At 30.2% G+C, this 23,586-nt stretch overlaps 8 protein-coding genes across 8 annotated transcripts; 6 read left to right on the top strand and 2 right to left on the bottom strand.

Annotated features, from left to right (window-relative positions):
* The first annotated feature begins 515 nt into the window (after positions 1 to 515).
* BX663DRAFT_502797 (RNA pol II accessory factor, Cdc73 family-domain-containing protein) lies at positions 516 to 2,247 on the top strand. Its single transcript, XM_051526660.1, has 7 exons — positions 516 to 946; positions 1,001 to 1,252; positions 1,344 to 1,530; positions 1,594 to 1,731; positions 1,779 to 1,867; positions 1,921 to 1,997; positions 2,054 to 2,247. The coding sequence occupies exons 1-7, from the start codon at positions 574 to 576 to the stop codon at positions 2,153 to 2,155; spliced, it is 1,218 nt and encodes a 405-aa protein (XP_051384542.1). The 5' UTR covers positions 516 to 573; the 3' UTR covers positions 2,156 to 2,247.
* On the top strand, positions 2,224 to 3,761 carry BX663DRAFT_502800 (tyrosine phosphatase family-domain-containing protein). Its single transcript, XM_051526661.1, has 5 exons — positions 2,224 to 2,352; positions 2,419 to 2,581; positions 2,652 to 3,036; positions 3,122 to 3,643; positions 3,738 to 3,761. The coding sequence occupies exons 1-4, from the start codon at positions 2,243 to 2,245 to the stop codon at positions 3,565 to 3,567; spliced, it is 1,104 nt and encodes a 367-aa protein (XP_051384543.1). The 5' UTR covers positions 2,224 to 2,242; the 3' UTR covers positions 3,568 to 3,643; positions 3,738 to 3,761.
* Positions 3,649 to 6,800, bottom strand: BX663DRAFT_469420 (ribonucleotide reductase). Its single transcript, XM_051524115.1, has 8 exons — positions 6,742 to 6,800; positions 6,628 to 6,666; positions 5,546 to 6,559; positions 5,224 to 5,427; positions 5,075 to 5,140; positions 4,778 to 4,988; positions 3,955 to 4,702; positions 3,649 to 3,877 (listed from the first exon to the last, which is right to left on the bottom strand). Exons 2-8 carry the CDS (start codon positions 6,644 to 6,646, stop codon positions 3,734 to 3,736), a joined length of 2,406 nt encoding a protein of 801 aa, XP_051384544.1. The 5' UTR covers positions 6,647 to 6,666; positions 6,742 to 6,800; the 3' UTR covers positions 3,649 to 3,733.
* A 665-nt stretch (positions 6,801 to 7,465) lies between these two features.
* Positions 7,466 to 9,866, top strand: BX663DRAFT_502803 (DNA polymerase III, clamp loader complex, gamma/delta/delta subunit). Its single transcript, XM_051526662.1, has 8 exons — positions 7,466 to 8,040; positions 8,115 to 8,496; positions 8,559 to 8,746; positions 8,814 to 8,897; positions 8,949 to 9,039; positions 9,105 to 9,237; positions 9,293 to 9,496; positions 9,561 to 9,866. The coding sequence occupies exons 1-8, from the start codon at positions 7,713 to 7,715 to the stop codon at positions 9,669 to 9,671; spliced, it is 1,521 nt and encodes a 506-aa protein (XP_051384545.1). The 5' UTR covers positions 7,466 to 7,712; the 3' UTR covers positions 9,672 to 9,866.
* Positions 9,867 to 12,701: 2,835 nt separating this feature from the next.
* Positions 12,702 to 15,085, top strand: BX663DRAFT_321041 (uncharacterized protein). Its single transcript, XM_051522094.1, has 3 exons — positions 12,702 to 12,806; positions 12,887 to 13,027; positions 13,094 to 15,085. Exons 2-3 carry the CDS (start codon positions 12,890 to 12,892, stop codon positions 14,906 to 14,908), a joined length of 1,953 nt encoding a protein of 650 aa, XP_051384546.1. The 5' UTR covers positions 12,702 to 12,806; positions 12,887 to 12,889; the 3' UTR covers positions 14,909 to 15,085.
* Positions 15,086 to 17,718: 2,633 nt separating this feature from the next.
* On the top strand, positions 17,719 to 18,263 carry BX663DRAFT_321088 (uncharacterized protein). The gene is made up of 2 exons (XM_051522095.1): positions 17,719 to 17,921; positions 17,974 to 18,263. The coding sequence occupies exons 1-2, from the start codon at positions 17,906 to 17,908 to the stop codon at positions 18,219 to 18,221; spliced, it is 264 nt and encodes an 87-aa protein (XP_051384547.1). The 5' UTR covers positions 17,719 to 17,905; the 3' UTR covers positions 18,222 to 18,263.
* Positions 18,264 to 18,769: 506 nt separating this feature from the next.
* BX663DRAFT_430801 (mitochondrial distribution and morphology protein family 31/32) lies at positions 18,770 to 20,715 on the top strand (the record flags this gene model as incomplete). Its single annotated transcript, XM_051522826.1, has 4 exons — positions 18,770 to 18,914; positions 18,991 to 19,588; positions 19,654 to 19,921; positions 19,999 to 20,715. 4 exons carry the CDS (start codon positions 18,770 to 18,772, stop codon positions 20,713 to 20,715), a joined length of 1,728 nt encoding a protein of 575 aa, XP_051384548.1.
* A 138-nt stretch (positions 20,716 to 20,853) lies between these two features.
* BX663DRAFT_502820 (Protoglobin-domain-containing protein) lies at positions 20,854 to 21,766 on the bottom strand. Its single transcript, XM_051526663.1, has one exon. The coding sequence runs from the start codon at positions 21,719 to 21,721 to the stop codon at positions 20,993 to 20,995; it is 729 nt and encodes a 242-aa protein (XP_051384549.1). The 5' UTR covers positions 21,722 to 21,766; the 3' UTR covers positions 20,854 to 20,992.
* Between the last annotated feature and the right edge of the window lie 1,820 nt (positions 21,767 to 23,586).

Below are 23,586 nucleotides of genomic sequence, written 5' to 3' on the forward strand. Positions count from 1 at the left end.
GTGATTTTATATAAACTATATTCTTGCTTACAAAAATTTCTACTAGATTTATATCTAGTCTTTATGCACCATCAATTTTTAGTGAATTCCTGCAAGATAATGTTTAATAACTTTGAAAAAAGACACAAATACTAAGTTACTTCTGGTTCTATAATGCAGTAGGACCCTATTCTTTGGGTATTTATATTTTGTATTAAACGTATTCATATAATGCAATGGTACCTTATTAGATGGCTGCCCTAAGCCTTACCTCTATTTTTCATAAAAAGAACCCTTCTTTCTAAGATATGTATTCGTTTAGGTGTGTCTATATTCACTGTCACTTTCAGCTATTACTTTTTTTTTGTCAAATATACTCTCTCGTTGAGCTTCAATGAGCTTTTCTGTAAAAAGTCAAAGATTGTTTAAGCAGCCTTTCTTTAGTTTTTTTTTTTTTTTTTTTTTTTTTTCTGTTGTCGGGGTTTATTTTATCTTAATTCATTTTATTTTTTTTTTTTTTTTATAAGCATGCATCTTCACTTTATTTCATCCTTAATAAAAAAAGAATAATAATAATAATAATAATAATAAAAAATGGCATCAGATCCTTTATCACTTCTACGTGAATTCACCATTAATGACAAACCTGTGACTTTATTAAACGAAGAAGGAGAAAAAGTGATGAACATTACAGAAGCAAAAAAAATTAAATTTACTGATGATGCCATCTTTCCACGCGACACACCTACCAATTTTAAAAAGACAAATGCAACAGACAATGAAACTTATACCTTGGAAACTTTGATTTTTTTAGTTCAAACTTCGCAAGTGGATAACTCTGTTTACTTTAAAGAATGTCGTACTCGTGGTATTGAACATGTTTCTATTGTCGACAGAAGAAAAATTTTAGATTATCTTACAGGCAAAGTTGATCAATCACCCAATGTTTCCATAAGTAATCTTGGAGGTAATGATAATATATATAATAATACAAGTTGCTTATATGTGTCTATACAATTAGAAAAACGTACTAGAGATGATGCAAATTATTTTGATTCAACAACTAAAAAAATGAAAGTAAATCCTCTCACATCAGCCAATTCAATTAAAACAGTTAAAGAAGTTTTATCGCGTGAACGAGAGATGACAACAAGATCAACCATATTAAAGGGCTCTAAAAACTTTACACATGCTATTAATCTTGCTAAACAATTAGTACTTGGCAAAGATGTTCCTACTAATCCTCGTCCAAACACAACACAGAAATCAGGAGGTATAAACTAATTAGGAAAAAAAAAAAAAGATGGCACATAAATTAACTATTTTTTCCTTCCTTCCTTCCTTCCTTTCTTTCTTTCTTTTAGCCTCTCAACCTAGTTCATCAAATCATAAATCTTCAAGTGCTTCTATAAAACCAAGTACAAAGTCTACACCTATAAATAAAACACCCAAGTTATCAAGTAAAGATAGAATACCTATTATTATTGTGCCTGCTGCACCTACAGCTAAATTCACACTTTATAACATTAAGCAATTCTTGGAAGAACAAAAGTAAAGAAAATATACCATCTATTTATATATATATATTTATGCGTTATATTAACTTCGACTTAGATATGTCGATTCACAGGTGTTAAGAGAAGAAGGTTTAAAGAAGCCAGAGAGAGTCACGGTTGAGCGTACAAAATCAAACGGACAAATTGTTCCTTATCATATTGTTGATTCAGTTGCAAACTTTAAACAAAATGACTGGTAAGATAAAGTATTTTAATAAAGATTTATATTCATTTTATTTTCAGGGACCGTGTATGCTGCGTATTCGTTGCTGGTCAATTATGGCAATTTAAAGGCTGGAAATGGGAAAAGCCAGTTGACTTATTCAGTCATGGTAAATTATTTTATTAAATGCAATTATTTGTTTACTAATATGAAGAATACTAGTGAAAGGATTTTATCCTAAATGGAGTTCTGATAAAATCAATGCCCCCGCATCTGAATGGGCTGTAGCTGAAATGAATGTAAGTATGTTTTATTCAAGAAAGTATCTAGTATCTCATTGTTACTATTTTATTAGATTCACAGAAGTAAAAGGCATATGGATAAGGCCACCGTATCCCAGTTTTGGGATGCACTTGACAGTTATAATGCAACCCATAAGCCTTATCTTAACTTTTAAAGTCACGTTTTTTATATATATATATATTTCTACTTTCTTTTTTTTTTCTTTTTATTTAAATTAATAATAAAAAAAAAAAGTGTAAAAATGGCAGTTAGATTACCTAACTTGATACCACCATTTCGGTTTTCTATAGTAGAGGAGAACCTATTTCGTGGTGGCTATCCTAAGCCTCGCAATAAGCGTTTTCTAAAAAGGTATTATTTACTTTCATTAAAAGAAAAAAAAAAAGACTAAACATGTATATACATACATATATATAGATTAAAGCTCAAGACAATACTTTCACTTATTCCAGATAAGCTGATGCCAGAGATGCATGAATTCTGTGAAGAAAACAACATTCAATTACTTCATTTACAAGTAGATAAAATGAAAGAAGATAATATACCTTTAACATATAATAAAACACTCGCCGCTCTACAAGTAAGAATTAAAGCCTCATTTACATTATGCAAAATATTAAAGCCTCATTTAAAAAAAAAAAAAAAAAAAGATTATTATAGATCCAGCCAATCATCCTTTATATGTTCATTGCCTAGATGGTGCAAATGTCACAGGACTTGTGATTGCATGTTTAAGAAAGTTACAAATGTGGAGTAATTCAAGTACGATGGTAGAGTTTTCAAGGAATTTAGATACAAATGTAATTTCAAGTGAAGAGTTTGAATTTATTGAAAATTTTAAAAACTTTGAGATAATTATACCCATGACTCTACCACGATGGTTATGGGGAGGACAGGTTAGCTTTAGAAAGCATACAAGTCTTCGTTTGAAATTTTTAAATTCGGAAATGATGACAGAAGAAGAAAGAGAGTTGAAAGACTTGAAAGAAAAGAAAGAAAAGGAAAGAGAGGATTTTTATAAAAGGAGGAAAAATGGTATATATAGGTTCCCAAATGGATTTTATCTATGTGGCATAGGTTGTATTTATCCCTTTCCTTTTTTTTTTTTTTTTGGTAATAGATTTATTGGATAACCTATTTGATCCAAATACACCTGGAACTCGTCATCGATCGACTGCAGCTAATAGTGCTAGTGCAAACAGTAGTAACACGAACACAATCAATAGCACCGTCTTAAATGGTAATGTCAACAACTCATTAATATCAACAACAAATATGGAATCCTCAGCTTCCTTATTTGATCATACCTATGATATAGATAATGCAAAGGATCCTTATTTAGTGGACGTGGATGTAGATGTAGATGGGGTTATGATGGATGGTTTGGATCAAGTGGAATATATAAATCACTCTGTTGGAAATCCATCTGGAAGCCGTAATGATGATGGTTTATTATTAGATGAAGAAGGTGAAGTTTATAGTGTTGATCTAGGTACAGTGTATGTCAATGAACCAATAGATAGGACTTTGGAAGCATTAGCATTAGAAGGCTTAACCGAGTTTTAAATACTGTTATATTATTGAATTGTAAATAATAATAAAGATTAAACATTGCATGTATAAAATAGGATAAAATTTATTTCTAATTGACAGTAAAAAAGAAAAGAAAAAAAAAACATGGCATTTGTTATTGAATAATATTAGAAAAGGAGAGAGAAAGAGATGAGGAATTTTACCCACTACATGCAAGACAAGCATCTTGGTTATCTATAGAGCATTGAAGTTGGACAATCTTTTTCTTTTCTTCTTTAATTTTTATTATTTCTTCTGTTTCTTCAGAAGCCATCTTTTTTAAAGCCAATTGATCCACAGTAAACTAAAATATATATATATAAATATATATAACCATTTTTTTTAGAAGAAGAAGAAGAAAATAAAACCACCTTTGTTTACCTTAATTGCATCTACTGCTGGCCTTGTTCTTAAATAATACATGCCGGTTTTCAATCCTTTCTTCCAAGCATAAAAATGCATAGAAGTTAATTTATCATAACTAGGTTGAGCAGAGAACAAGTTCATTGACTGTGATTGATCAATGAATGCACCTCGATCAGCAGCCATATCAATAATTGTACGTTGAGAAATTTCCCATACTGTCTTATAAAGTCTCTTTAAATCATTAGGGATAACAGAGATAGCCTGAATACTACCTCCTTGTGCAATCATCATGTTTTTAACTTGATCATTCCATAATCCTCGTTCAACAAGTTCCTTTAGCAGGTATTGATTCACTACTTGAAATTCACCACTTTGAACACGACGAGTAAAGATATTACTAGTATAGGGCTCAAAGCATTCATTATTTCCTAATATTTGACTTGTACTAGCAGTAGGCATGGGTGCAAGCAAAAGTGAATTGCGAAGACCAAACTGTTGGATCTCTTTCCGGAGTCTAGTCCACTCCAGACCATCAGAGTCTTCAATACCCCATAAGTCATGTTGAAGTAAGCCTTGACTCGCTGGGGATCCTGGATAGGTCTCATAATGTCCAATATCCTTAGCCAACTCACAGGATGCTTCTAATGCTGCAAAATAAATAGATTCAAATATATCTTTATTCAACTGACGTGCTTCAGATGATTCAAAGGGGTACCCCATCAAAATAAATACATCTGCAAGTCCTTGAACACCAAGCCCAATACTAAAAAGGAACTGTATAAGATCTATATACATATATATATATATATATATATCTACATTTCTTATCTATACTTACGGACGATGACGTGTATTGCTTTTACGAGCTTCTTCTACAGGATAATAATTAACATCAATGATTTTGTTGAGATTTCGTGTAACTACTTTTGTCACTTTATGAAGTTTATCAAAATCGAACGTTTTTGTAGCTATGTGAACAAATTTAGGTAAAGCGAGTGATGCAAGATTACAGACTGCAACCTCATCAGGAGAAGTATATTCAATAATTTCTATAGGAAAGAGAGAGAATAAAAATAAAAAAGAGCTATTATAATGATATATAAAAATAGATAAATTTTAAAATAGTATATATTACCTGTGCATAAATTAGACGAAGTAATAGTGCCTAAATTCTTTTGATTGGATTTTTCATTACAGGCATCTATTCATTATACATGTATATTTTTATAAGGAGATGGCCCTTTATTATCTTTATTTTTTTTTTTTTTTTGAAATTGTTCAAACCTTTATAAAGCATATAAGGCATTCCAGTCTCAATCTGTGCTTCTAAAATAGCAAACCAAAGCTTTTGAGCGTCAACTACCTTTCTTGCTTTACCTTCTTTTTCGTATTTAAGATAAAGAGCATTAAATTTTTCACCATAACACATGTCTAATCCATGTGCTTCATTTGGACAAAATAAAGACCATTTACCATATTGTTCAACACCTGTATGTATATTTAAAAAAAGAAACCCAAGACACACACACATCATGCCAGTCTGATTAATATAAATTTAAATATATATATATATATGTATATATTTATATATGTATGCACATATTACGTTGCATAAACAGATCAGGTATCCACAACCCCAGAAACAAATCTCGAGCACGAATTTCATCTGCACCATGATTCTTTCGTAAATTCAAAAAATCAAATACATCAATATGCCAGGGCTCAAGATACATTGCAAAGTTTCCATTACGCTTACCACCACCTTGAGTAACAAAACGAGCCGTATCATTAAATAAACGTAACATAGGAACAATGCCCTTAGAGGTACTATTGGTTCCAGCGATAGGAGATCCTAAACCTCGAATCTTTTGAAAACTTACACCTACACCACCTGCTGCCTTCGAGATACGTGCACAGGTGGCTAGGGTATCAAAGATACCTTCAGTACTATCATTACGCATCTGAACTAAAAAGCAACTTGATAACTGAGGCATAGGTGTACCTGCGTTAAATAAGGTTGGAGTAGCATGTGTAAAATATTTGCAAGACATAAGATGATATGTTTCGAAAGCACTTTTCAAATCTGAGCCATGAATACCAAGAGCAACACGCATGATCATATATTGAGGACGTTCAATAACCTCACCATTTATTTTCATTAAATAACTATGTTCAAGAGTTTTGAAACCAAAAAAATTAAAATCAAAATCTCTTGAATTCACAATCACAGCATTGATTTGACTTTCGTATCTCATGACAACCTCGTAGAGTTCTCTTGAGATTAAAGGATGAGGCTGCTGCTGCTGCTGATTCAGGTTAGGATGTATATGATGGTAAAGTCTTTTTATGACTGAACTAAATGTATCATCTGTTCTCTTGTGAAGATTAGATATAGCAATACGTGCAGCTAAGATTGCAAAGTCAGGATGGTTAGTCGTCATATAAGCAGCGATCTCCGCAGTAAGATTATCTAACTCAGCTGTAGTAATCCCCTGACAGATACCAGAGATAACTTTTTGAGCAACTTGATCTGGAATAATAAACTTCTCATTCAGGCCATAGCATACTTTAGATATACGAGAGGTAATCTTACTAAAGTCAACACTTTCTTTTCTTCCGTCTAAATAATCACTTGCAAATTGTAAATTATATCTTGATATGAGTTTATTTAATTTTTTTTTTTTATACCTCTTTTAATTACAAACATGATATAATATGATATTATATCTATATTATTGGTATAATAATAAATAGATAATGTTAAAGAAGACATAATAGTTAATACTGATTTAATTTAATTACATGTATATATTTCTGAATGTATTTAGTCTAAATACACAACATATGAATAAAAAGGAGAGAAAAAAAAAAAAAAAAAAAGAACTACACATATCACGAAATACTACGTATTTTTTGTAATAAAAAAATAGAAAACGCGACACGCTTTTTCGACGTCATAAAGAGATTGACTTGGCAAGTGATACAACTATATAAACAATAGCATTAACACGAGAAGAATATAAATCTATATATATAAAAAAAAAACGAAATTAAGAATACCTAAATTTTAGTATTCATGTACTGAGGCTAACATTATTATTCATTTGTTTAAATGATACAACTGTATAGAAGCTTTTCCTTTAACATGTCATATTGGATAAAGATTATTAATAATAATTGATAAAGTAGAAATCTATTGAAACAATAATATATTATACATATTTGCATTAGACAGTCTTATCTTATATTCCAATTGAATAATATTTTTAGTTAATAGAAAAGAAATGAAAATCTATTATCTAAAAGCTATCAGGGGGCATATAAATATAGAAACATTCATCAATCGAAGCCATTATTATAGCAAATAACAGCCTACTTTAGGATAACTCAAATTATATTTCAACACAGCAATGTATGTGTGAGTGAGTGAGTATTTTTTTTTTTTTTTTTTTTTTTTTTTTATTGGTAAATATCATTTAGATAGCAGCATATAAAAATTAATCATTTTTTTCTCTTTAACAATTATCATGTCTAATAAAGGTAAAAAGAAAAAAAAAAAAAAAGTGCCTTTTTTTAAAGCAAAGTATGATGATAATAAAATAAAATAAAATAAACAAGTACAATGCCCTATTTGTGGACAATGGGTTCCTTCGTTAAATATTAATCAACATATTGATGCGAATTGTCCAACTCCAATTGAAAGCTCTTCTACTACTGCATCGCAATTAACAAGTCCAAAAAGACAACAGCAATTAACAGCTTCAGGATTATTAATGCAACCAAAGTTAGATGTCAATAATAATAACAATAATAATAATGTCGTTTCCCCCACAACGACATTATCGGAAACAAATAATACTAGCAATAGTTCTTCTGCCTCTCCATCTCGAATGGCTCCTCTGTTTACGTCCAAGCTATCACAAACATCTACTAGTCAAAAGCCTTCATCTCAACAGAGTATCAATCATAATTACAATAATAATGTCAATTTAAAGCGAACAAATGCAGATACACAAACAATCGATCATGACAAAACAAATTTAACTGTAAAAAGAAAAAAGACGGATGCAGGGTATGATACAATGCCTTTAGCAGCAAGAGGTAATATATATATATATGTGTGTGTGTATATTTGTTTATGTAGAGAATTAATTTATATTTTATTCTTCCAATAGTTCGTCCTGCATCATTAATCGACTTTGTTGGACAAGAAGAATTGTTGGGAACAGATGGTATATTGAAAAAATTAATTGATACTGATCGTATTCCTTCCATGATCTTGTGGGGACCACCAGGTTGTGGCAAGACAACGATCGCACGAATTATTTCCAAGATGACTCGATCACGCTTTGTTGAACTGAGTGCTACAAGTCATGGAGCAGCTGATGTTAAAAAGGCCTTTGATGATGCTAAAGGGCACTTGATGTTGACAAGACAAAAGACGATTGTGTTCATTGATGAAATTCATCGATTTACAAAAGTACAACAAGATCTATTTTTACCTTATGTAGAGCATGGTACAATACAATTAATAGGAGCAACTACAGAAAATCCAAGGTAACTAAAGAGTATTACTGAGAAATATAGATGTATCTAAATAGAGACTGCATGATATATAGTTTCAAAATAAATTCAGCGCTTTTATCAAGATGTAAAGTGTTTGTATTGAAAAAATTAGAACAAGATCAAATTCAAGGCATCTTAACAAGGGCTTTGAGACAATGGAGAGAAGAAGATAATGTGCAAGTGGATACCAGCAAAGACATTGATGCTTTAAAACAATTAGCGATATATAGTGATGGAGATGGTATATATATACATATATATATGATATATGTCTGCTAATAAATAAGTCTAATATTTATCTTAATTAGCGAGAACTGCTTTGAATACTTTAGAAATTGCTTTGAGCCTATTGCCTTCAAAACAATGTACATTGGAAGTGAGTACTGTCAAAGGTAAGAAAGTTAACAAAAAAAAAAAAATACAAGTCATTAATAATCATATAGGTGCCTTTCAAAAATCACATTTATTATATGACCGTAATGGAGATCAACATTATGATATTATTAGTGCATTACATAAAAGTATTCGAGGAAGGTAATAATGATGGTAATAAAAGTTAAAATTGTATATAATGTATTAAAATTGTATCATTCTACAAGTGACGCAAACGCTGCCTTATATTGGTTAGGTAGAATGTTAGTAGCAGGGGAAGACCCTTTATACATTGCAAGAAGATTAGTACGTTGTGCAAGCGAAGATATTGGATTAGCAGACAATACAGCATTACCTTTGGTAATTTAAATAGATACGTGTGTATGTATATTAGAATACTCATATGCTATTACAGGCTATGGCTGCATATAATGCTTGTGAAAAGATTGGGATGCCCGAATGTGATACTATTCTTGCTCATTTAGTTGTTCACCTCGCAGAAACTAAGAAAAGTGTACGAAGTTATAAAGCATATAAACTAGTTAAACAGTTTATTAAAGAAAAGCCCGCTTATCCAGTCCCATTACATATTCGTAATGCACCTACCAAATTAATGAAGGTAAACTTATGTAATTTTATTTATATAAATATATGAATAGGCCTCTCTAATATATATAAAATAGGATTTAGGATATGGGAAAGATTACAAATACAATCCAGATTACGATGAACCGATTGATCAAACTTATCTTCCTGATGAAATGCAAGATGTACAGTTTCTAAATAAAAATTAATCCCTATTCTTGAATAATTTTCTTAATTTCTGCTATTCGTTGACTTATTGTATCAATTGCAGCAGTCCAAATTTCTAATTCTTTATATTGTCCAGTAATGGATGTCTTAAAGGGTATCATCTTATTCGCTGCTGGGGTTATACTCGCTTCTTTTGTTAAATAATGTGTATGGTTTCTTAATGCAAATTGAACATCCTTTTAAATATCTATTAGTGATTTGTACATGTATATAGATAGATGTATATATATATATTTTGCATAATTATCTCTTTACATTCACAAGTGAAAAATAACGTGATGCTAGATTACGAAAAGACATGGCACGATCACGAACGAATTGGTCTGTATCTTCATCTTTAGGGGCTTCATCAGACAAAATAGCTAAAGCTTCAGATGCTGTTTCAACTAACAAAACTAATTTCTAAAGATTGAAGAAAAAAAAAAAAAGAAAGATCAGCAAAAGATCAATATCAAATATTTATCCATATAAAAAAAAAGATATGCCTTACTTTTTCAGCTTGCTGTAAATCTATAATACGAAGCGTACTTTCAGCCATTTGGCCTGTAGGATCTATAAACTGGTCTTTTGATGACATTATTTATACACTTTGTTTTTTCTTACAAAAAAAAAAAAAAAAAAAAAAAAAAAAAAAAAAAAAAGCTTTAAACTGAGATACAGTGAAGCTGGGAAATATTGGTTAATTAAAATAATTTAAGGCATACTAAAAAAAATTATTGGTGGAAAACCAAAAAATGATTGGTCATTTTTAAAAAGTTGTTTTGAGCGTTTCTGATAACTAAAATGAAGCTAAAAGTGGCTACGAAATCCATGAAGATCACTAACACGTACATTGTTGCAAGCATCAGCGATTCATTCGGATAAATTTTCTTCAACCATCAGATTCTCGCGCTTCATCTTCCTTCTTACAAGAGCCCAGAAATTCTCAATTGCATTCAATGCACTAGTAAATATATGAAGGTAAATACATGAATCTATAGCCTCTTCTCAACACACGGTTTCCATCAAAGTTTAGGTCCGAATCCTTCTGTTCATGAACCATTCATATTTTGTTTAAATATTGAGTATTCATACTTGATATCGCACAAATGTAGGCTTATGTTGACTTCGAAGCAACGGAGTCAAATAAAAAAAACACAAATGGAAAAACAAACAGATACAGTAAAATAATTAGCTTTGCTGAACAGAGAATATATCAGAGAATGAATAAAATTACAAGTGTTATACACATTCTCTAGTTTTTTATTTATTTATTAGAGAGCATATACAGAGAGATAAATAGCAGTTACTCGATTCAATACTCGATTTAAAACACACAGATCCAATAGATTGAATTGATCAACTCTTTCAAAGACAATAGACGCTAAGATCATGTAAAGCACCAATGAAAGAGTAACAGAAGTTTTGTTTAATAATGATATACTAATAAAGAATCAATAATATTGAAGCAATTTCATGTAATTATATAGATTAAAAGTTGTCAAAATCCACACCTGTTATCAGAGAACTTCCTTTTCAGGAACAATGCTTAATCCGCAGTAGCTCGTATATATCAATCGATTTGGAACTTGTATTTCTTTTCAACGTCTTTTTTTCCTCTTTATCCACTTAATCTACACTTAGCTTACTCATGAAATCTAACGTAAAAATTAAAGGGAAACAAAGAGACACTTCAATCTCTTCAAAACAAGACGGAACAGTCTACTGAAGGTAAAGACGGTAGGTGTCATATATATCTATATATGACTCAGTAGCTCAAAAATTCCAATGAACACGAAGATAAAAGAAGAATATGGAATCGAGATCTGATGGTAATACTAAATTTTAAAAAGATATTGACAAGCCTTAGAAATAATGGCAAGAGACATCTCTTGTTTTCATGTCAAAAACAACAGTAACAACAATTATGATTATCCGCGTTAGTTATCGCTTTCGCTATTTCATGCAGATAAATATTGCTCTGAGCTTACTTGAAAATATTGGTGAGCCAATCGTTTTTCGGTTTTCCACCAATCATTTTTTTAGTATGCCCCAAATTATTTTTTTTTTATAATCACCATTCAAATTTCTAAATTAACCAATATTTCCCAGCTTCACTGTATAAGGATTGACATTTAAATTTTTTCTTTTTGCCAGCCATTTGAAAAATAAATAAATTAATTAACGACGTAAACTAAAATAGGATGCTTTACTACACAGTTAATATGTTATGATACACTAGAATAAATAGTATTACATAATATGAAGACAATTATTTTATTTTAGTAATATGATTCCAAAAATGCCAAGGAACAGAAACGTCATAATTACTATTGTCAATCTACTTGGAGAATAAAGAAGGTGAAAGATAAACTACAACAAAGAGCTGAGCACAAAAAAATATCCTAATTTAAAAATAATAATGTGTTCCATATTTTATTTTATTTTATTTTCCTCTTTCTTTTCTTTAATAGTTGCATTCAAAAGCAAGAGAAATCTCTAATACTTTTTTCTTTCTTTATTTTATACCACATTTGTATATTCATCATCTCATTAGAGAATTTTTATATCTATATATATACATATATTCCATTTATAACGATAATAAAAAAAAAGAACTTACTCGCATGGCAGGTCCTAGCGATGAACAAAAAGAAGATGAATTTGCTTCTCAAGTACAAAAATTTGATTTTTGTGGAGAAGCAATAGATACCTCCTTAAGGTAAATGAGTCATAGGATATATATATATAACGTATTTATACATTTGTATAGAAAGCTACTTGCAAAGGTCTTATTACCAAAAGAAGCACAACAAATTGATAGAGCTATGGAAGTGTTTGCAAAACGTTATTATGAGTGTAATCCAACTTTAGTAGACAATCCAGGTAGGTAAATAAAGCTTTATAGACTTGGAGTCATTATTAATGTTTAATAGATGTTGTCTATGCAATCGCGTTTTCCATTTTATTATTACATACGGATGCTCATAATAAAAATGTAAAACAAAAGATGAATAAAGACACCTTTATCATGAGAACAAAGATAATTGAAGGTGGAGAAACTGTTCCATACGAAATTTTGGATGTAAAGTAATTATTAACATAATATGTAAATTCAAGCTTAACATTGAAAAAAGGTTTGTTCATATATATATATGTATATGTATGTATGTGTATATATGTGTGTATATATGTGTGTATATATGGTATATTATAGATTATGTATGATAATATTGTCATGTCAGAATTCACTTATGCTGATGATCATAAAGAATCAAATACTACTATACCTATCACCCATACTTCTTGGTTTTCGAAACTAAAAAATAATAATGATTCGAATTTAATTCAGTCTTCTGTAAAGTATTATATACTGTTGACAATATAGTGTAAGCTAACATTTTATTATTATTATTCATTCTAGCCTGCTTTATTAGCTGATCTTAGTCAAAAATTAGAACATCTCATGCCTGCTGAAAATAGCTTCAGTTACAAACGGACCTTGAAGCCGATTCCAATTATGGATGTTCACTTTTCCTTTTTAAAGGCTAAATCATTATGTTTAGCAGGTGTCCGAAGTAGATATGAGAGTAATAGTAATATCAATACTTTTACCATTAGAGTGATAAAAGCTGGAATCATAGATAGGAAATATGAATTAACACAAGGTGGTAAAAGAGCAACAGCTCGTAGTTGGAGACCATTTGGTGTTATATTAAGTGGAAGTCAAATTATCTTTTTTGCTGATACATCTTCATTTCAAAATTGGTTAGAGGAGACACCACCACGAAGAAATAATAGCTTTCCCACACTTACTTCTTCTTCTGCTTCTTTAATTCCTACTACAGAATCTTCTGATAACTTCAATAGTCTTGCCTCTGGATCATCACATTTCACTCAAAAGAAAACAAATACAACTCAGTCTATACCCAATAACGTCAATAGTTCCTTTAGTCATACTCATTCGTATTTAAGACCTGTTCAGATTATATCATTATCTTATGCTGTTTGTATTTATGATGAAGAATATACAAAATACCCTCATGTATTTCGTTTAATTACCGGTGATGGTCAACAATTCTTATTTCGTACTGAAGATGATAAAGAGATGGAAGACTGGATGTTAAAAATCAACTATGCAGCAACATTGAAAACAACAGGAATTCGAATGAGACCTATAACTACAATGCCATCTCTAGCTAAGAGATCCTTTTCATCTTCGGGTTACTCTAATTTGGCTAATCAACAAAAATATGCTGATCGTTTAAAAAGAGAGATGAAAGCAAATGAAAAAGTAGAAGAATTAACTATTCGGATTGATGAACAAGTAAAACTCTTGGATCGTGAGCTTCAATTACGTCGTAATCTTATGGTTCTTACACCTTACATAAGACCTACAAGAGATCGTATTCTGGCATTTGCTGATTCAGTTGGTAAAAGAATTAAGTCTAAACGAATTGAATTACAACGATTGCAATGTTATAGAGATTTTCTTGAATGTGAATTAGCTTGGTGTCATTCTCAAAATGAGCATCAAAAACAACAAAAATTAAGAAAAATGTCACTACCATTACCTTCGCACTCTTCTGATGCTTATAGTGTGACTGATAATAATACAAAATCCTCTCATCATGCAATCCCTTTGACTGAAAAAAATAAAGGAACAGTCAAGAGATCAAGCGATATCGTCACTACAGCACCTTCAACCAGTAGTACTAGTCTATCTTCAGCTTTATCATCTTCTACAATATCTTCAGGACAACATTTGCTAGATGATACTTTGTCAGCTATTAGTGGTAATGAAGAAGAAGAAGATAATGATAGTCAACATGAATCCGAAAGAATCGCGAGTCATCATGATACAGCTAGTTATCATGATATCTTGCCAACTTCTCAACCTCCTGCCTTTAAATTCCCTAAATCGATTATTGATGGCTTGTTCTCCTTTACAGATAGTGAAAAGAAGAAAAAGAATGTAAAAGTAGTAGTGACAAAACCGGACAATAATGAAGACGTTAAAGAAACTGGATTAAAACAAATGATAAGACGTAGAAGTCAAAGTAATCCGATTTTTCCTAATAGTAATAACAAAAAGATACTATCTTTCTTGGAACTTTCCCCAATAAGAAGACAAAGAAGTGGATCAGAGGCATCCTCTGTGCAAGCTGATGATGATTATATGAGTGTAGTTATCGTAAATGATCAAGAAGAATCTCCAAACGATCAAAAAGATGAATAATACGTGATTACTTATAATTGGCTAGAAAGTGTGAATTGCATGAAATAATAATAATAAAAAAGGGGAAGGGGAAGAGGAGAATTGTTTCTACTCTGTATAACTGATAGTATAATAATAAAGGAGTTACTTTGGATAGTGACATCATCATGAATACCTTTATTTCAAATAAGATTTTTATTCTATATTACATTTTTTTTGTTAATTAAATAAACATTGTATTAGCATTAACAAACTGATTTTAAGAGCTATCAATATACAGGTTGAAAGAAAAAAAGCTCTTAATCATTATGCTTGTTCTTAGGAAAAAAAAAAAAAGAAGCCAAAATGGCCAGAGTTAAGTGAACTGCGAGAACAAGCTATAAAACATATATAACAGCCCCCATTTGAAAGATATATTAGTAATACAAATGAAGTGACAATATCAACTACTGCTGTAACTACTTCCCCCTTTATTAGAGACCTGTGATAGCAAAAGCTGGAGAATCAACAGTAATTTGGAAACATACAGCTACTGAAGAGAAAGATAAAAAAACTTGATGTCAAAAAAAGTTATATACAACACCTTCCATTAGCATTAGATCCTTTACGAGAATTATCATCAAGAACGTCTACTTTCAACATTGTTCAATAAAAAATATCTTATATGCATAGCCTCTATAGTTTTTTATACTTTGAGTTCAGACATTATTAGTTCTTTTTTTCTAAATGAATCAAAAATAGATATTATGTTTATCTTGTATTAGATGACGTGAATTGGCAATGTAGACATAGATGATAAAGGTTTATTTACCAACTTTTCGAATTAAACTAAATTTTATAGTCTTTTTTAAAAAAAATAAAATAAAACTATATATCTCTACTGGTTACAATCAACATTTATTCTACTGTTCCATTTCCCTTTATTTATTCAATGAATAAGTTGTTTACTGAGAAAAAGATAATCTGATAACACAGCTTACAGCAAATAATTTATAATTTGATAAGAGACAGCTAATAAATATAATAACTCAATAGATAAATAAATACATTTTTACTTCAGACACTACTGTAGATAAAATAAAAGGTATACATATATACAAGCTACTCTCAGATATTTCTATATAGTATTACTTGTTAATGCCCTTTTATATACTCAAAGACTAGAGTCAAATATACTAAAGTCTATAAATAGACAAAATTTATATAAGCAGCAATAAAGATGGGGAAAAAAGCTCCGTTTAAATAAATAAATAAATAAAAAAGGAGAAGCTGTAATACATTCAATATGTATGATGATCTAAACAGAGTCATATCGTTAAATCTTTCTAATAGAAAACAATAAGCCACAATAAATCACTGTGCCTGTTAGAAACCTTTTGTTTATGTGAAAAAAAAATATAAATAGGGGAAGAAAAATAGATTTTTTTTGTTTTTTTTTTTTCTTTTCCTTTATGAAAGTGATATTCTGAGGATATTGGTCACTATAAACAATAAATCGTCAGTGATATTCTCCGGATAATGGTCACTCTAAATAATAAATCCCCCCAGTGAAGTTATTTGGATGTATTGGTCACTTAAAATATTCAATCCCGAGAGTATCTTTCATCTGGTGTTTTCACGTCTCTCGTTAAATAAAACTGTGAAAGGAAGCACATAATGATCAACCTCCACGATTGGTTGCTTCTGGAAACAGTAGTCTTTTTTATTATATAGAGAAGCTACTGGCTAATTGGATCATTACCCCTTTTTTATTATTAATTATAAATGAAAAAAAAACTTTTATGTAATAACGACTTGTAGAAGATGATTCAATACTAACTAAATGAGCTTTGTAGTTACTTATGTACTGTATTGATTATCATCTTTATAAGTTGGTGTAAGGATTAACAAACAGGATTGTTAAATTAGTAATATCAATAAAAAAAACCAGGTTTTGGCTGTAATATTTTAATTAAAAATAGTGGTATAGACCATCGTGATAATAGACATTTTGCACTATGAAGTTGTTACTAAAACAAAACAAAAGAATCAAACTCAATGACTGAGGGTTATATCAATTTACCAACAAAGCCTTTAAAAGGTATACTGAATAATTTTACCGTTAAAAAACAAATAAAGGGGTTAATTAAAAAGAGTATAATATTCAGGGTGATATCTCTATTAAGATATGCATAAACTTGTATAATAAATCAACAAGACTGAACAATATATTTTTACAAGGCATGTAGTTAAAAAAAACTATTTCGCTTCTGGCTCCTCATCAATTTAAGCAAAATCAAAAAAAAAAATCAGAGTATTGAGGTAGATAAGAATATTGAAGTACCTGTTGATATTGATGTATTCCATCAAAATCCGATTAATTATAATAACCGTTTAATGATTAAAAATAATAAACAAATCTGTAAAAGGGATACTGTCAATTAGTGTGATATGCTTTTTTTTCCCAATGAGACAGACATACACTGTTAAAAACACTGTTGAACTTGCTCAAAATTATGGGGATTCATCCCAAGGACAGAGCAGAATTGAGTTGCTGCATATGAGATAGATATAGAGAAAAGAAAAAAAAACAATACCTTTCACAGTGAAAAATGGAAAAAGAGCATGCTAAGCTCATAACTAGGGCTTTTTTCCAGAAACAATTATTAGCTACAAACTCTGATTTAATATATACAGTTTATATATGAAGAGTTTGAGAGTTTAAGTCAAAGCAAGCCTATATTCTACAAGTTTAGGAAAGAAATTTATAATCTTAGTTTTACAAGAGTTCACTGTCTTACTACAAAGCTTGATAGTGGAAACACTTTGAATAAAAAAAAAAGGGGATGGGTGTTCAAATATACGAGCTCAGATGCATATAATTCAAAATAATGAATGATCTGAAAAAGGTACACCTGTAAATGTTGAAGTCTATACAGAAACTTGAACCTTTCATTGATAAAAACCAAGACAAAGACTTTTTTTCTAGTTCAATTGTTAGGATTAAAGATATCAAATGAAGAACCAATAAACAAAGCAATGTTTAAAGAAGAAGGTATGCTACAGATAATTCATTAGCGTATATATGATTCATCTTTTACATATAGAAAATTCATTATTATCGGATGTCTTTCTTAATTTACAGACACATATTAAGGAACAAATGTTACATTTGAATATGGAACAAAAAGTTCTTTTAAAGCGTATTGCCTATGTAGATGAGCTAAGCTTAACAAATTTTCAAATAATGGTAGCTTCTTTACAGCAAGTCAGATTAGTAGCCGATAAGATACCAGAAGGTAATAACAACTTTGATGTTCTTTTTTGTAGAACGAATTGTTTATCTCTATTATAGCTTTAATAATAAAAAAAACAAGCAGAAAAAGCTGAAAGTCAGGCTATGTCTGATCGTGACTTGTTACAAGCTTTTTTTTTTTTTAAAAAAAAAAATCTATCCATGCGGAAATTTGACTATTTTATGTGTATACATCAACCCCTTGTGGATATATATTTTTTATAACGATGTTTAGAAAATTAATAAGAAGAAGCCAAACGAGGCTATTTGAAAATGTAACAATAAAACGTCGTAAAAATATATTATTAGCCCCCATGATGGCATACAACCTGGACTGTTCACATGAGCCAGCCAATAAAAAAACAACTACCATTCTTTCTGATCTATTATTACATCAACTATCCATCGAGAAGAGAAAGAATAGCCGATTAACAGAATTGAATACCCAATCAAGACTCTTTATGAGTAGAGCATATATCTTGAGATTCCAACAAACTAGGCAGATTCACAGTAGTCAGTCAACTTCGAACACCAGCAGTAAAGAAGAACTATTAGCACAAGCACGAGGATTCTTTGATAGACTAAGGATTCGTATTAAATATCCATTAATGCGTCAAATCCGTCCTTGGACATTAAATGATGCAACAGCCATGTTTTCATGGTTATTTTTAGGTCATACTGTTTGGCTTATGGTGGGTACGACAAGTTTTGTAAGTTTAATACTTTGGTTAGCCAACTCATTACAATTTCAAGGTACTTTTTTTTTTTTTTTTATTTTGGAGAAATTCGAAAGAGAGAAAAATAAAACTAACTTTGTTTTTATTGTTAGAATGGATTGCATATCGTATTGGTAAATATTTAACATCGGCCACAGGTGCAACTGTTGTATTTGATTCTGCTATTTTGCCTAATTGGAAAGATGGCAAGATTCGATTTAATAATGTTAGAATATACCGCATGCCACGATCTGAACGTAAAAAATTTCAACGACGTGCAGCCCTATTAAGTACAGATGAAGAAATTGCACCATTGCCTATCAATGGAGATCTGAATGATCCATTAGCAGGCGTTGAGTTTGAAGAGGACGAAAAGGATAATGAAGTATTAAGGAAATGGATGTGGTATGATCTTGTGATTGATCGAGTGGAAGTAACGTTGAGTTTAATGCGCTGGATGGATGGTAAAGGTCTAGTACAAAGTGCAGATATTCAAGGTGTGCGAGGTGTAATTGATCGTCGTCATGTACGCTGGGACCCTGATGTTCCATACGATCCTGTTACTGCTCGGCATAAATATACCCCAGGAGATTTCGAATTAGAAAAATTAACTTTAGAAGATTTTTTGGTTACTGTATATCAACCTAATGGTTTTAGACCTTATCCAGTTTCTATATTTCATGCTCAGTTAGATCGATTTAGAAAGCAATGGTAAATATAAATATATATATATATATATATATATATATAGTATGTATTAATGTATATTGTCTTAGGTTATTCTATGATTTATTATGTGCAACATCTATAGTAGGCGCATTTGATAAGAGTTTATTTAGTGTGCATGCACCGCAATTAGAGAAGAGCGTTTTGGAGCAATCAGGTCATATAGACATGAATAAGGCTGGGTTTAGAAGTCATGATATTTATCATTACTATCCCTTCAAGAAACCAGATCCAAATGGTGTACTTGTAGGTGGAGGAACTGCTCAATTTGGTGTATTAACTGATAATGATATGAAAAAGCAAGGATATAAAAGAAAGGTAAAACCAAAAAAAAAAAAAACGGATAAACATATATATTATATTCTATTTCTAAACAATTTATAACATATGTATAGTCTCGTTTGAGAATTGATGGAGTGAATATTGATCATATATTTCGTGGTGTAGAGGGACCCCCTGGTTGGATTACTTCAGGTACAGTAGATATTTCAGCAGATATTTATATTCCACAAGAAGCAGTTGAGGCAGATTCAACAGAATTATTACGTCAATTAGTGTATGAACTTACAGACCGAATTGAACTCTCACAGCCTGTAATCCTAGGTGCAGGTAATAATGGAGAAGAAATGCTTGTAGTTGTAGGTGGTCAGCGTGAGGATAGAAAGAAAAAGGAACCATCAGAGGATAATAACAATGCAAAGAAATTTGTTATGGATATGGATTTTCGTTTTAAAGATACCAAAGCTAGTGTCCCACTCAAGACACCTGAATTAAGTTATCTTAATAATGCTCTTGTAAGGCCTATTGTGGGGTATATCTCGCGTAACAAAACTATTGTACCTATCAAAATTCGTGTTGTTATGGATTTGAGTAATTTTGATGGATCATGGACTCTTTATGATTCTACTTTGGGCGAAAGAATGGCAGAAAAGTTGGGGCAAGGTTTTGTTGATTTAACATTGGATCAACAAGAGAGAAATAGAAGATTGAAACGTATTGGATTTTGGAGTATTAAGGAAATGTCACGAAATTTGATTAGCATTCATGATTTATTACGTGGAAATTCTAGAGGTTTTTGGAGTTACTTGGGAACAAGTACATCGAATTATTAAGCAAAGAAAAGAAAAATTATTTATTTTATGTACAATATTTATGTATTATACCCACCCCACTACAACTACTACTTTCCTTTTCATCCATCATTATTATTATTTATAAAATAAAGATTTATACTGCATATTATTTTTACTCTCTATTTGTTTATTTATTTATTTTTTTGGCATTAAGAAAAATAAAAAAAAGCTTGGTTTATAATGATAATTTATACAAGTGTAGATAATATTTATTATTATACATTAAAAGTGAAATATAAAATTACAAAATAAATAATTAATTTTTGTTACAAGACATCCAGACACCCAAACCACCAGCAATAATACCAATAAGAATAGAAATGATATTCAAGTCACTAAAGAGATTTGTGCTAGACTTTTGTGCCTTCTTTTCAGCTGCAAACTTCTTTTGCATAGCTTCATTGAAATAAGGATTCATATAGTATTTGGCATAGTAATCATTTTGAATCCACATTAACTTGTTAAATGCACTCAATACAACAGCTTCTTCTTCACGATCCAAGCCCAATTGAACAACGCCATTAATAATAGCAGATTCAACAAAACCCATCAAGGCATTAACGTGAACGTAGTCAACATTAATCTTACTCTTCTTTTCGGGGGTATCAGTATGGATCTTAGCAACCCAGTCAAGATACTTGAGGAAACGATCATCATAAGGACCCTTAAGGATACGAAGCAAGTACTTACCCAAAAAGTTCTTACGGAACTGAATTTGAGGATGATCTAAAGTTAATTCATCCAAAGAGTTAGCAACTTCACCAGTAAAGCCTTCGTTCTTGGGCAAGAAATATCTCTTGGTGATATCAAATTCAAATTGCTTGACATAGACAGAGTCAACGATAGCAGGTACAAGGGGACGCATTCTTTCAGCTACACTTTCAATAGCCTTAATATCCTTTTCACCGAAACCCATGTAGGCAGCTACATATTCAAAACGATACTTGTCATCAGTATATAACTTCTTTTCATCGATGTGTTGCATGGTAGTAGTAGTTTTCTTTTTTAATTATTAAGAGTGGAGTAAAATAACAATTTTAATAACTAAAATCTGAACAATAAGATTGTTGGCTTTATATATGTTTATAACAATAAGATTGAGTTTCACTTTTTAACAAACAATGGAGTTATAATTTCGGGGTTCTTCGGTCAACGGACAAAATTACAGCTTCTATTGTTCAAACTTTTTTTTTTTATTATTATTATTTTTTAATTAATAATAATACAATGGATTCCTGGACCAAACTCGGTTTCATTTTATAAATATAATCTTTTTTTTTTAAGGCATAATTTTGACTTTTTCTCGGCAAAATGCTTCTTTTAAGACGCGTCGTTTTTTTTAATTTTTTTAATTTTAATTATTTTATTACCTTAATTATTCAAGTTATTTTAATTACTGCAAAAAAAAAAAAAAAAAAAAAAAAAAAAATTTGTAATGATTTTCAACAAGATGCATGTCGGAGACTGAATAAAACTTTATTGTTTATCTGATTTTAGAAGATACAATAAAATAAACAAAAGTATACTAAAAGATTATAATGTGGTGTAAGCTTCAAAAGATATTTCAAATGCATTATTTTATTTTTTATTTTTTATTTTATTTTATTTTTTTACTGCATCAAAAGTGAACAATGACAAGTAGCTTGTATAATTTATAATGAGGTAATATCTTTTCTTATCTTTCACTCTCCCCTCTTTTAGCAAGTCTCATAATACTATTACTGGAGCTAGAAGCAGCACCTTCAATTGTTTGCATAATAGAGCTCATTGGCTTTTTCTTTTTTTTTCTTTGTAAGCAGAGTTTTTTATTATATACTCTGATTGTTCTCTTTTGAGATTATATTTAGTTGATACGAAGTCTAGATTTATTAATGAATAGAAACAAATTATATCTTTTTGTACCATAGTGTTGTTATAAATCAACTACCTCATAAATAATATAGCGTGATACCTAAATACAATTTACATTTACGATAATTACATAATATAACGACATGCTACCTGTGTTATTCAAACATATATGAATATCTGTAAAATATATTTTTTTTTCGTCTTTAATAACATTTTGATATTTCCACAAGTACACTTTATATATACATATATAAATATAATAATATTCTAACGCGTTTCAAAAGATGTAGAGGAAAGATGCAAATAGTATAAATATTAACTTATTTGATAAAATATGCCCTATTACGTTATAGTAAAATTGTTAGGGAATGTATTTATCTCTATTGTATCCATATGTTATTGAAGTATTTATTACCGAATTATAAATAATGAAATATACTGTTTTTTTTTCCTTTATAGAATAAGCATTCAATAAATATATACACCTATATATGTGTATATATTAAATAAGCCCTTACATATTTATGTATACAACCTATCATAATTTTTTTAAAGTTTCCAACTTGAAGTAGTTTAACATTAACTTTATCCAAATATATACAAAAAGTTTAATTTTTTTTTCTTTTTTAAAAAAAAAATTGACTAACTCCCTGGAGTGTATTCCTATAGTCATAATCAAGTATTGCACAACACTGAATGCCCTTTACACCAAAGTCTGAAGAGAAGTATATCTATCACAATTCATATCTGTAGTATACTCCGCACAGTCTAGTCCCTGATAGTAACAGGACATGACTTTTATCTGATATAAGCAACATTATTAATAAAAAGATAAAGGTCTTTATATATAAATGTATATGTGTATATTCAAGTAGTAGCCGCAGATTATGATCATAAGATGTATAGTTTTCATCTAACTTAGATTTAATGAACAATGACAATGAAAAGGGTAAACTGTGAGCTTTATAGTTGATGAGGCTGACAAAGAGCTCAAGTTCG

Source organism: Cokeromyces recurvatus (assembly GCF_025118155.1).
Source record: "Cokeromyces recurvatus strain NRRL 2243 chromosome Unknown BX663scaffold_7, whole genome shotgun sequence".
NCBI lineage: Eukaryota > Fungi > Mucoromycota > Mucoromycetes > Mucorales > Mucoraceae > Cokeromyces > Cokeromyces recurvatus.

Bases quoted from the DNA above. Each gene is read 5' to 3' on its own strand.
- BX663DRAFT_502797 (XM_051526660.1), top strand. From the start codon at position 574: ATGGCATCAGATCCTTTATCACTTCTACGTGAATTCACCATTAATGAC. The intron at 1,868-1,920 runs GTAAATTATTTT...GAAGAATACTAG, and splicing joins AGTTGACTTATTCAGTCATG to TGAAAGGATTTTATCCTAAA. The intron at 1,998-2,053 runs GTAAGTATGTTT...CTATTTTATTAG, and splicing joins GGGCTGTAGCTGAAATGAAT to ATTCACAGAAGTAAAAGGCA.
- BX663DRAFT_502820 (XM_051526663.1), bottom strand. From the start codon at position 21,721: ATGCAACACATCGATGAAAAGAAGTTATATACTGATGACAAGTATCGT.
- BX663DRAFT_502800 (XM_051526661.1), top strand. From the start codon at position 2,243: ATGGCAGTTAGATTACCTAACTTGATACCACCATTTCGGTTTTCTATA. The intron at 2,353-2,418 runs GTATTATTTACT...ACATATATATAG, and splicing joins AATAAGCGTTTTCTAAAAAG to ATTAAAGCTCAAGACAATAC. The intron at 2,582-2,651 runs GTAAGAATTAAA...AAAAAAAAAAAG, and splicing joins AAACACTCGCCGCTCTACAA to ATTATTATAGATCCAGCCAA.
- BX663DRAFT_502803 (XM_051526662.1), top strand. From the start codon at position 7,713: ATGCAACCAAAGTTAGATGTCAATAATAATAACAATAATAATAATGTC. The intron at 8,898-8,948 runs GTAAGAAAGTTA...ATAATCATATAG, and splicing joins GGAAGTGAGTACTGTCAAAG to GTGCCTTTCAAAAATCACAT. The intron at 9,497-9,560 runs GTAAACTTATGT...TATATAAAATAG, and splicing joins CACCTACCAAATTAATGAAG to GATTTAGGATATGGGAAAGA.
- BX663DRAFT_321041 (XM_051522094.1), top strand. From the start codon at position 12,890: ATGTATGATAATATTGTCATGTCAGAATTCACTTATGCTGATGATCAT. The intron at 13,028-13,093 runs GTAAAGTATTAT...TATTCATTCTAG, and splicing joins CGAATTTAATTCAGTCTTCT to CCTGCTTTATTAGCTGATCT.
- BX663DRAFT_469420 (XM_051524115.1), bottom strand. The intron at 4,703-4,777 runs GTAAGTATAGAT...GTTCCTTTTTAG, and splicing joins AGCAATACACGTCATCGTCC to TATTGGGCTTGGTGTTCAAG. The intron at 3,878-3,954 runs GTAAACAAAGGT...TATATATTTTAG, and splicing joins CAGCAGTAGATGCAATTAAG to TTTACTGTGGATCAATTGGC.